The 13,258-nt window shown below is 33.6% G+C and overlaps 2 protein-coding genes across 7 annotated transcripts in view; both read right to left on the bottom strand.

Moving 5' to 3' along the window:
* Positions 1 to 13,258, bottom strand: part of LOC119579275 (max dimerization protein 3-like) — a 134,374-nt gene that overhangs the window by 104,719 nt on the left and 16,397 nt on the right. The gene's annotated exons all lie outside the window — the stretch shown is intronic.
* LOC119579273 (eukaryotic translation initiation factor 4E type 2-like) lies at positions 3,638 to 11,070 on the bottom strand (the record flags this gene model as incomplete). Of its 3 annotated transcripts, none has more annotated exon segments than XM_037927014.1 (7): positions 3,638 to 3,820; positions 4,270 to 4,508; positions 7,791 to 7,927; positions 10,136 to 10,288; positions 10,420 to 10,534; positions 10,741 to 10,868; positions 11,004 to 11,070. In XM_037927014.1, coding segments are annotated over 6 exon segments (670 nt in total), but the record flags the coding sequence as incomplete, so codon positions are not given.

Below are 13,258 nucleotides of genomic sequence, written 5' to 3'. Positions count from 1 at the left end.
TATAATATATTATATATATTTTAATATAATATTTTATATGTAGTATATAATATTATATATATAGTTAGATATATATATATATGCTATAGTATATATATATATAGATATATATATAATATATATATATAGTATATAGTATATATATATATATGATATATATATATATATATATATATTATAGAGTATATATATATATATATGTATATGAGATATATATATTATATATATATATGATATATAATATATATATATATATATATATATATATATATATATATATTATATATATTATATATACACATATATATATACACACATATACACACACACACACACACACACACACACACACACACACACACACACACACGCATATATATATATATATATATATATATATATATATATATATATATATATATATATATATATATATATATATATATATATTAAACATAATAGATACATAATACATACATAGATACATACATACATACATACTACATAATACATACTACATACATAAAACATACTACATACATAAATACATACATATATACATATATACATATATATAATATATATATATATGTGTTATATATGATGTATATATATGTGTATATAGTGTATAATATGTATATATAGTGATATATATGTATAGTATATATATGTATTATTGGTATGTATATATATATGTATATTGTATATATATATGTATATTATATATATATCGTATATATATGTATATATGTATATATATGTATATATGTATATAGTATGTATGTATTATGATGTATGTATGTATCTATGTATGTATGTATATATAATATATAATATATATATTATATATATATAATATATATTATATATATATACATATACATATGCATAATATAATATACATACATAATACTATATATATATAATAAATATAATATAATATATATATATATATATATATAATAATATATATATATATTAGTGGTGTGTGGGGTGGTGTGTGGGGTGGGATATGGTGTAGATATATGGATGGATTGATAGTTTATATATAGATATAGTATATATATAGTATATAATAGTGATATGATAGATATAGATATATATTATATATAATATAGATATATATATTATATATAGTATATATAGATATAGAAAATATATATTATACAGTATATATATAGATAATATATATAATATATATAGATATATATATATAATATATATATATAGTAATATATATATAATATATAATATATCTATATATAGAGATATAGATATATATATAGATTATATAATATAGAATATTAAATTATAGTATATATATATATATAATTAGATCTGTGCTCATAGTCAATATATATAATATACTATAGATATTATAATTATCATATATACTACTAATATATAATTGATATATATACTATATATGTATATAATTAAGATATAGTAATATATATATATATATACTACATATATATAATTATATATAAATATTATATATATATATATATATATATATATATATATATACATATACATCATCCATCCATCCATCCATCCATCCATCCATCCATCCATCCATCCATCCATCCATCCATCCATCCATCCATCCATCCATCCATCCATCCATCCATATATATCATTAGACAGTCTTAGGAACTTTCAAGTTATGTTGGATATATGTGTAAGTGTAAAAATAACATATTTAACTATGTTTTGGATATATATACAATATTTCTTTTTTCTTGGCTTTATCACCAATTAAATCTACTGTTGAAATGTTTGCACTAAAGACAAACATGAGTAGCTTTATTTACAGTAGCTGCTGATATGTCTGAATTATACACTATTTACTCTTTCATATAGTGTTTAGTACAATTTTCTTTCCCCTTACAAAATACTTCCCATGACTATACAGCTCCAAAATCTTAATACTTATCATATTTGGTTCTCAACAGAAACTAAATGGGCCATGCAATTAAGTTTCCTTTTGTAATAGTTTCATTCCTACTATTTTCTCTTCTTTTCTTTCCTGCACGGAATGTGTTTCATATAGGTACATTACTAAAGCTATCATGGTTCTTAGTGGTCTGTCTTTATGTTCAATGTGGGAATCATCTATGACCTGCAGATTACTGACTGACAAAAACAGAAAGTAATACCTGTTGACATTACTAGCATAGAAGACAAACAGTACAGAAAGAGCAGATAACTCATTTATATTTAAAGTTTGATAATACTTTACATCCTCAGCAAATATGAAATCAAAACTTCAATTGCCATAATAAAAATTATCATAAAATAGTTACTTTTACTCATACAGATGAATTATTATTGATAAAGCCAGTGATTGGTTGAGTAGCGTCTCAAAGGAAGGGAAGGACATCCTACGTCTAATGGAGATGATTCTATAAAATATGTAATTCCATTTAGTTTCAGATCTTCCTTTTATTCTAATAACACAGAATCTGCAAAGATTACAATGGAAGGTCACTCAGGAAATACAAGACCACTCTGGATATAGTTAGAAAACAGGAAACTCCAGTTTACTACACTGATGCCATATACATCATCACACATAGGTGGTGCTTAATGGATTATCGGAAGAGCCATTTTGCTATCTGTAAAAACTCTAACCAATACTGAACAAAAATTCCATAATTCATCTATATATCAGCATTACTAGAATACCATGTGGGATTGAAATATAACTGTATCAAAGCATACATCTGGTACAGCTGACCCCCAGAAACATTTTCTGTGTCAATGTTCATGATCTCTAACTGAAAACAGAACAGCTCTCAATACACCTTGTATTATGTAGCTTGTTTAATATTTTCACATTATACTTTGCTAAATTGCAATAGTTTAGTTGGGAAAGAAAAAAATACATTATTTTGCTTTTGTATTTTTGATCATAATATAGTACTCAATATTCCTGCAGTAAATCATAATTCAACAATATTATATTTTGTAAAAGCATAAAATCTGGATACAAAATTACCAAATTATCTCAAATCATATAACTAAGACTGCTTTCCAAGGACTGAAGAAAATATTAACATGCTTCCATTGGTACGCCACAGCAAGATTTTGTGCTATTGCCTATGTGTAGAGATCAAGGTTTATGAGGGCCAAAGAGGTTCCTTTTTTATGCTTCATTTTCTTTGAAAGCACAAAATGAGATGTTTTTACCCTCAAACAAATCACAACCAGAGTAAGCATCTCTAATTTCACAACCAAATATTTAAGCAGCAAGACCTAAAGCCACAATTTGATACTATACTGTGGAACGTTTTGAAGAAGGGAAATTTCCTTTGAGCAACCAACCTTTGTACTGACAGTGAATTAATCTTGAAAAGCAAGATCATGTTCCAAATCCAAAATTCTTTTCATGATAAATGGAACATTTTTATCAATGCTATTACCTATTCAGCAAAGTATGAACATTCTCTACCATGGTAAAAGACACAAGAATAACTAATTCACAAACTTCAACATGAGGCTTTATCTGAAATCACAATTGTGCTAACTTTGACTTCCACATCACCTGCAGTTTTCACAGGTACAAAGATCTTTTATTCAGCACTGAAATAAACCTAATTGTAGGCAAAGAAGGCATATAAATAAACACAAGTCATTAAAATAAATTTGTATTGGATATGCACCTACTATACACATGGCATGGATATGAACACAATCTTCCTCACTTCTTTAAGGAGTCACAACAGCATCACGTCCATTTATTCTGTAGATTTCCCAAATCTCTATCACGTTCCCACTAATTAGTTCCAATTAGAGGGGTTGTACTGTACACTGCCTGTATCAAGTAAAAAAAAAAAAAAAAGAAGTATTTGTATATACAAACTTGTGATTCATCAATGAAAAATATAATATCTATAACTAATTTATATCTCTTAGCTTTAAATGACAAGAAAACAGTCATGGAAAAACATTCCAGTCTTTTAAACATGACATCAGAGGGATGATGATGACCTGAGACAGATTTAAGGAGTAATTACCATTCTTGAAAACTTTATTGGTTTGTAACTTTGACCAAATTTCACCAAGAAAAAGCTAGATAAGGCACTGCATGTCTGACATAAGAGAAAAATATAAGAGGACCATGACTTTGACAATGACACAACCCACCAGCAGGACAAGAAAAAATAACATCAACAATCTAAGCTGATTTATGGAAATGTTCTCTCCAATGGGATCGGGGGTTGGGATTGGGGGGCGGGGAGTCGCATAAAACTCGTCACCTACAAATATGATCATAGCGGTAGTAGAAACATGGCATGGGCATATCTTCACACTCACACCTGTAGATGCACAGAGAATGGGTGGTGTCTCAGGCTCTCTCTCTCTCTCTCTCCCCACCCTCCCCCCCCCTGCCAGGAAGAGGAGGGGAGAGGGGAGCAAAAGAAGAGAGACGTCAGTGAAGGAGGTCATGCCTCATGGGTAGGCCGGGTTTGCGTAGTAGGCTTGACGCGGAGTGGGTGTGCCTACAGGGAATCAGTACAAAAAGCCACATGGGTGAGGAGGTGCAAAGGAAAAAAAGGAAAAAAATTGTCTTAGTTTTCAAATTCAAACATAATTAATAATTTTGGACTTATATATATAAATAGAACTATATATAATTCTAAATGGGATGGATGCATATGTGTTTATGTAAATGTGTGTGTGTGTGTGTGTGTGTGTGTGTGTGTGTGTGTGTGTGTGTGTGTGTGTGTGTGTGGTGTGTGTGTGTGTGTGTGTGTGTGGTTGGTGGGGGGGGGGGGCATCAGTATGGCATATGTATGTACACATGTGTACATATATATGTATGTACATACATATACATGCATGTACATAAATGTATATATATGTGGACACATGTGTGTATATCGGTATATAAATGTGTGTCAGAGATCATTCCTAAAACATGGTCTCCCCCATAGTTGCCCTTTCCATTGCTGATGCACCACTCCCACTTCTCATTTCTGGAACATGTGCTGAGGGACAGTGCACAGGTCTTGCAGTAAAAAAAAAAAATAGTACACAAGGACCATGTTCTGACAGTAGGAACAGCTGTGGAACAACATTTATCTTGTGCTCTGCCAAAAAATCATGGATATGGAGCATCACATGAGAAGGGTGTTGTCATGAGGTTCATGGCAAGGATAAGGAGTGAATACTCCTTATCCACGCCTTTCTGGCAAAACACAACACTCATCCCACAGCCTTTCTTCTCCTTAGATTTGGGCCCTGCAGACTTTTAAGCTTCCAACTTTGAAATCCACCAAGATAATAACCAATCTCAGATAATAAAAGAGACAGAGAAACTTCCCACAAGACTTTTGTACTAACCCTCATAACTAACTCCAGAAATGTAAAAACATTGGGTATGATATATCAACAGTATTCTAAGAAACAGATCCAAGACTATAAACACCCCTATCACTTGCAGACAGTCAGAACCTCTGACTCTGAGCAAGTGGTACCAGAGTGTAAATTGTAAGCAGACCATTTTCTTCTTTTTGGACAGGCTTTTTATGACCATAAGTATGTGCAAGTGCATGTATATGTGCATGTGAATATGCATGTATACATACATGTGCTTGTGCATCTGCACATACATCTGGCATGTGTGCAGTGTGTTTGTGTGCTATTCTAGTATGTGGTGGTAGTGATGTGTATGATTGTTGTTGTGTGTGTGTGTGTGTGTGTGTGATGTGTGTTGTTGTGTTGTGTGTGTGTGTGTGTGTGTGGTGTGTGTGTGTGTGTGTGTTGTGTGTGTGTAGTGTTGTGTGTGTGTGTGTGTGTGTGTGTGTGTGTGTGTGTGTGTGTGCATGAGTAGATCTGTGTGCATCTGTTTGTGCATGTGTGTGCATGTGCTGATCTGTGTATGTGCAGATCAGTGTGCATGTGTGCGGATCTGTGTGTGTGTGTTTGGATGGGTGTGCATGCGTGCAGATCTGAGTGAAAGAATGTGAGTGAGTGAGTGAGTGAGTGAGTGAGTGAGTGAGTGAGTGAGTGAGTGAGTGAGTGAGTGAGTGAGTGAGTGAGTGAGTGAGTGAGATAGTGAGTGAGTGAGTGAGTGAGTGAGTGAGTGAGTGAGTGGTGGGTGGGTGGGTGAGAGTGATTGGGTGATTGAGTGGCTGAGTGGCGAGTTAATCAATCGATTAACATGGAATAGTGAGAGTAGATGCTTGAATGTTTGCGTGAATGACACATTATGAGTGAATGAGTGAGAATGTAAATAAACTGGGATGAGTGGGCGAGTTGGTAGATAAGCTGTTAGGTAGATAAGTAGGTGGGTAGCCAAGGAGATAGGTAAGTAAGAAGATAGGAAGGTAAGTAGGTAGGCAGGTAAGTAAGTAGGAAGGTAAGTAGGTACTGAAGCAAGTAGTTAGACAGATAGGCAGACAGATAAATAGAGAGATAGATAGAGAGATGGACAGTCATATAGATAGATAAATAAACAGGTAGAAAGGTAGGTAGGTAGGTACTGAAGCAAGTAGACTGAGATAGACAGACAAGTAGATATATAGATACACAGATAGATAAATAGTTAGACAGATAGATAGACAGATAGATAGATACACATAGATAGCAAGACAGGTAGACAGACAGACAGACAGTTAGGTAGGAAAACAGGTAGGTAAGTAAGCAGGCAGGTAAGTAAGCAGGTAGCTAGATAGGTAGGTAAGAATTTGGGTAAGCAGGGAGATAGATAAGCAGGAGCACAGAAGCAGGGTAGGCAAGTAAGCAGAAAAGATAGATAGATAGATTGGTAGATAAGTAGGCAAGCAAGCAAGCAGCAGGCAGGCAGGCAGGCAGGCTGGTAGATAGGTTGAGATAAGTAGCTAAATAATAAGCTGTAAGATAGGGAGATACGTAGGCAGATGGATAGCCAGGTAAGATGAAGAACAGTAAGCAGAGAAGTATATAAGTAAATAAGTAATAAGGTAAACAAAAAGCTTGGTAGTTGGGCAAACAGCTAAATAGATAGACAGTAGGTAAGCAGATATGTAGCTAAATATGATTAAGTCAGCAGATAGTAGACACGTATATGATGAAGTTAGCAGGTTGAAAACTAGGTAGTAAAATCATGAAAATGGGGAAGCAGGCAAGTATATTAGTTATTTAGATACAAAGACAAAGTAAGTAAACAGACAGATTAGCAAGTCTACAGGTATAAAGATAGCTTAGCATGCCATAACAGGCAAGTAGGAATTGGTAAGTAGGTGGAGTAGTAGGTAGGTAAATAGATAGATAAGAAAATAGTGGGTAGGTGGGATACAAGCAGATAAGATAGATAAGGTAGGTAAGTACATATGCAGATAAGACAGACAGGGAGATGTGTTTGCATGTACCTGTTCTCCATTTTGTTCCTGTTAAGTATGAATAACGATAAAAATCTGTCATGTACAAATGAAAAGATTTCTAATATCTGCAGCAAGATTTTATTGGTCCAAATGGAAAAAGCACTTCTCCTGCATGCAAATGGAAGCAGAAATGCAAAATGGTTATTACATGCAATAAGCTTTACATTATTTTCAAATATAAAAAAGGAGGAGTATATCTATACTTTTTAATGGTTACCTTTGTATTTTAAAAAATAAATAACTGCATTTCCTTTTTATTTGACACATGGGCCAAAAACAGCAAGAATATATATATATATGTAAATGAGCTCAACTGTAAGAGGAAAACAATTCAAAAAATCAAAAACCCAAAACTCGAAAACTCTAAAGTACAAACAAGTCCAATCACAACACATATCCGCTAAAAAGGAGACTTACTTGAGAGAGTCGTTATGGGTCTTGTATTCCATAACAGTAGTAGGAGGTAGGTTAAGAACACGCTTTAGGGTGTCCCGGATCTTTCCTGTGGTGATAGAGTCTTGCGCTGTGCGGTTCCAGACAGATATTATGTCCTCCTGCAATTACAAGGTTTATGTACAAGTTTTATCCAGCCTTGGGCAAAAGGGTGACCTGAGGTATATAATATGTTCTCCTTCTTGCATCTTCTCTCAATTATAGTCTGACTACACTTGTCTGAATGTCTGTATGTGATCTGACTTGAGTGTGTTAATATAAACATTGTACTATACCTTACTCTTTGAGGTAATTTTTTTTATTAGCACAATTAGACAATATCCCTTCCTAATGTAATTCTTATCATTTTCACTTAATCTGTTTGAAATGAGCAATTAAAGCAAAACTAAAAATTCTTCACAACGTTACATGTAACTCTGGAAATCAATTTTTTTACAGTGGAAGATGTGTGTTATACGACTCATTTAGGAAACATAAATATAAGACATTAATATACTGATTAACAAACAAGCTTCAAAACATTTTTTGTGTACTGTTTTTGCTCTGGCAATGTTATATTTTTTTGTGTACTGTTTTTGCTCTGGCAATGTTACAACCTCTTTTCTTGGAATCAAGTCTTACCTGTCACTGTGGCAACTGTGCAAACTTTCCATAGCAGTTATGCAGCCCTCTTAGATTACTTAATAAATACACAGATAATTGATAAAACAATTTACTAGGAAACAGATGTCACAAGCATTCCATTTTTTCCTTAAGGCATTTATCACACTTTCTCATACATTAACTGCCACAGTTCTACAATTATCCAGTTAACATGTTATAAATCCACTTACTTTTCTATCAATGAATGGAAAAATGTGTATATAGAACTGTGTACTCATATAGTAAACACCTGATAATAAATCAAAACTTATAACTAAAATCCATGTAGGCCTTTAACATTATAACCAGCAAATTCACCAAGTTTACTGTACATGATTCAGTGCACATAATGGTTCATCCTTACTGCAAACTTCAAACATCAAACCAATATATCTACAAGGTCATAACATTGAATATAGTTTAAATGACTAAATCAACCTCTTGAAGCCAGGAGTTCATATATACATGCACTATCCACTAATACTTTGTTTCATTAACCCAGTGATGCTGGGATGTGCAGACATAAATGCCTTCATCAAATTTTAATCACAAGGGATTCATCAATAGTCCTACCTGATCTCAGCTGTTTGCGCTTTTCCTTACTTTTTGGAAACTTTTTATCTATTTTTACATCCATTAGCCTGTTGCATCTGATACATCCTGGCTCAAACATGGACAAAAACCCAGGCATTATGTTACTTGAGTGATGACTCTTCTTAAGACTGTGGCATATAGACCCGGCTCGCACATTCATTTACGGTATCAAGACTCCTTACTTCCCATTTCCTGTATAAGTATTTTTTGTTTTTTTGCATGTACATTAAAATACTGATAATGATCCAAATCATACAAGCTGGCCACACATCCCCCAAAATCTGGGAATTAGGTTTAGTTGAGTGGCCATTCTGACGGGAGTGTGGCTTGTAAGCAAGGCTCACACAAACACTCATGGGCAGTGACAAGACTTCTTGCCTTCCATTTGTAATGTTAGTATCCCTTCTTAGCTTTTTTGCCATTTTCCAATGCCTATATCTGCTATTTGATATACTGCATCCAGATAGTAATAAACTGTTTATCTTGCAAATATTCTATAACATCTCTCTACGTAAACCATAACTCCTTTTTTTTTTTTTATTCACTTTTCTGTAATATAACCTGTGCAGTATTGGGATCCTGAGCATGATAACTTTGTCCTCCTTGGAGCTGGCACTCTTCCAGCCATGGCTCACAAATGGTACATCCCACACTTATTTATCAATGGAAATAATACAAGAGCCCCTTCCTAAATGCCTGAGTTTAATCACCCTCCAAGGCAAGTTCTTCCCATCACCCCGACCCTAAGTCAATTTTTTTCATGACAGTATGTTTGTAAAATTTGTCCTACAATCATTCCAGAAAAATTATTTCAGGTTGGCTGGTTACTGAATACTTGGCAATTAAGCAGGATCAAGGACTTAAACAAAGCTAATCTTCATTAATCTTACAGGAATTCAAACTAACATCAAAAGTCTAGCTTAATTTTATCTTCTCTTATTAATCAATTAGGCAACTTACTAAACCCTAGCATATCTATATCAAATCTGCATATTAAATATTTCAAAATTAATGCCATACCCATTTACAAATTACAGATTCTAAATAACACATCTAATAATATTTGGACTCACCTGGAAGCGTACAGATATAACAGCTCCACAGATTTCATCACCAACCATAAACTGCTCACCAAGCATTGCCAAGATCATATTTTCCCAGCAACGCGAAGCAAGTCCTTTCCTTAAACGTACAATCCATTTCCCGCCATTTTTATTAGCCGAATCCTGGTGAGTAATGAGAGATTTTACCCGATTCTTAACCATCATAATATATAAAATTTTTAAATGTATCATACTTTAAATTTTAACTTCTTTAGTCAAGACAAAAGAGAAAATCTGTGTGTTCTAAGTCTTACCTCCCACATGGGTTTGATTCCATCTTTAAAAATATGTATATCGGAGTGTGAAGGAAGATCGACTGGCCGCAAACAGCGGCTGTAATATCCCCAGAACTGTTCCACAGAGGCAAACCTTTGCAGGAAGGATAAAAAAGAAAGGTGTTACATCAGAACAAAATTAGTTTTAGAATTTATGACATGAATGATAATAAATAGCCATATCCTAATTAAAGCATTTATATGAATACAAGAAAAAAAAGACCACTCCATTTTTACACACACTAAATGTTGTCAATTATTAATGGTGAAAACCAAAGTTTTTGCAGTTTTCTTTAATACCTGGCTAATAATTGAAGATTTTGGTCGTAGTTTTGTGTTGTTGCCTGTTTGCCCGGTGCCCTTCTGCTGAACCAAAGAGAATATGTGTACTGAAGAGGGTGCTCACCTGGTTTTACCTCCACTTGTGGCTGAAAAAGAACATTTATAACTGTCAGCTGTTTGTTTCTTCTGGGTCAGGGGATGTATCAAGTCATTCCTAGCACCTCTTTTTTTTTAACTATATTATATGAATTTTAAAAACCATGGTTATGTACCCTACTTACCAGTGGTTTGTCTTTCATATCTCGGCTTCCACTATCTTCTTCCCCGGAGTCATCATTGGATTTTAGGCTAAAACAAAGAGAATATATGAAATCACAGTACGATAAAAAGAAAAATCTTAGATGAAGCTCTTAACAGCAAAAAAAACAAAACATGATGAATAAACACAATGAAAGAAGGGGATTAATAATATGGTTGAAACTGACAGTGCTGAAGAGGAAAAAATATCCATATGCAGTGATGACAGAACAAGAATAGAATTAAATAAAAACTAAATTATATCAGCACATCTTCAGAGATCAAGTCCACACACCCTCACTGGCAATCAATCCAGTGAATATTTGCCATAGTGCTCGCATCAGTCATCACATTTATTTTTCCCTCTTGACTGCCTTGGACCAGTCCTGTGTGTAAATTTACGGCTGTACTGGAGAACATTTTCTCAAAATCTCAAATATAGTACGTGACAAAGGTTTGTTCTCCTAATCATTGGTTGGCTGCCAGAGAAGAGTTGCAGTTACTGGTGTTGGGGAAACTCTCTCAATTACTCAATGGGACTTGTGTTGAACACTCAACACTATCAACAGTAAGAGCACAAAAAAAAATTACTTTACACCGTATAACTTAGAAAAATCTTACATGTACACCAAAACACACATTAAAAATTAATTGTTGCTGTATAACCCTTTAACCATCTAGTCTAGTGTCTAGTCATGTCTAGTAATATCACGGCTTGTAGGCAAAGCCAACATTCAGGGCAGGGAATAAATTATAAACATACAAACATTATTTACTAAACCATTATTAGAAAATATGCCCCTCCACAGGGGATTAAAAATAACACTTTACTAAAATTCCTTTCATACCTAACTAGGTTAGTTTAGTTTAACTTTTGTTTAGAACTCGGTAACTGTTCAAAATATGAATGAAGGTAGCAACACCAAGGTCACCACACTCACAGCTCGGGAGAAGCCAACAAATCATCAAAGTATGGAGGCCACAGCTTTGTTGGATTTAGCCATGTTTGCAGAGATTAATGATCTTGATAAAAGAATCTGGCCTTACCCTTGCTTTCTGCAGACTATTTTCTGACCTAATGATCCCACGACAGCAAAAATACATGCCATGTCCAATGTGATTTTATTATATTAACTGTGTTTACACATTATTGTTCCACAAGTGATAAGCCACCAAGGAGTTAATTACTAGTCTAGCTTATCTTGTCTATTTACCCTTTTCCTTGACTACAACAACAACTACTACTATCATTACTATTTTTATCTTATATATATATTATTTTTGGGGGGGCTATTAGTATTGTTAACAATATAATAATAATTATAATATTAATAATAACAACACTGACATTAAATGCATTAGAAAAATACATTTCTCCCAAACACTCAAGGAAGAAAATCAGGTTAGGTTACATGGGCACATTAACTGGCTCCCTGGTGGCTGAGCATGTGTGGAGCCATTTATGCGCAAACAGCATTTTGTTTGTGGAGCCATTTATGCGCAAACAGCATTCACAAATTAAAACTATAGCTTTGGGTGCTAGCAATTTTATAAAGAAAAAAACATTGACAATTAATATGTAAACTATTTTTGGTAACTGTTCTAAAGCCAAATAAACCTCTCCTATATATTTTCACAAAGGCCTAAGCTTGCATTACCTCTCCCTTGGTAAAAACAAAATATTCTTCTCATCCCAATAGATGCAAGAATAATGGGCCTATAGTTTTAGTTTCAGAAGAAGCTAAGAAGCTGACACTAACTGGCAGGTATACACTGCAAGTGCCTTTCAAGCATGCTATTCTTAAATCAATGGCACCAGACTCCAGAAAACCATTAAACACAGACTTATTTTAGGGAATTTAGGAAGTTCATACAAAACAATTTTCACACTGCACATTTTTTTCCTTGTACTAGTACTGTGCCAAGTGGCTGTTGCTTCTCCATTCATGCATGGATGGCTTAGAGCAATCAGTATGTGGGTACCCTACTTAAACTCTATCCCAATTGGCCTATCCCTGAATCCTCAGCCACACCACTCTCACCTACTTCAGTAAGTTGAAATATACCTGCAAAATATAGAAACATTCTTAACGTGCCTAATGACAGACTTAACTGGTGCCTAATGACAAGACATTCTCAAACACAAACACATTAAAATCCCAGTGAGCTAAACTGCTCATGAATCTTTCTCCCATATCTTAATGACAAGATGGGACAAAACCCATTTCCTATTCTTTCT

The sequence above is a fragment of the Penaeus monodon genome, chromosome 12, assembly GCF_015228065.2.
Source record: "Penaeus monodon isolate SGIC_2016 chromosome 12, NSTDA_Pmon_1, whole genome shotgun sequence".
NCBI lineage: Eukaryota > Metazoa > Arthropoda > Malacostraca > Decapoda > Penaeidae > Penaeus > Penaeus monodon.
Note: the sequence above shows the minus strand (reverse complement) of the source record. Positions and strands in the feature narration are given on the sequence as shown.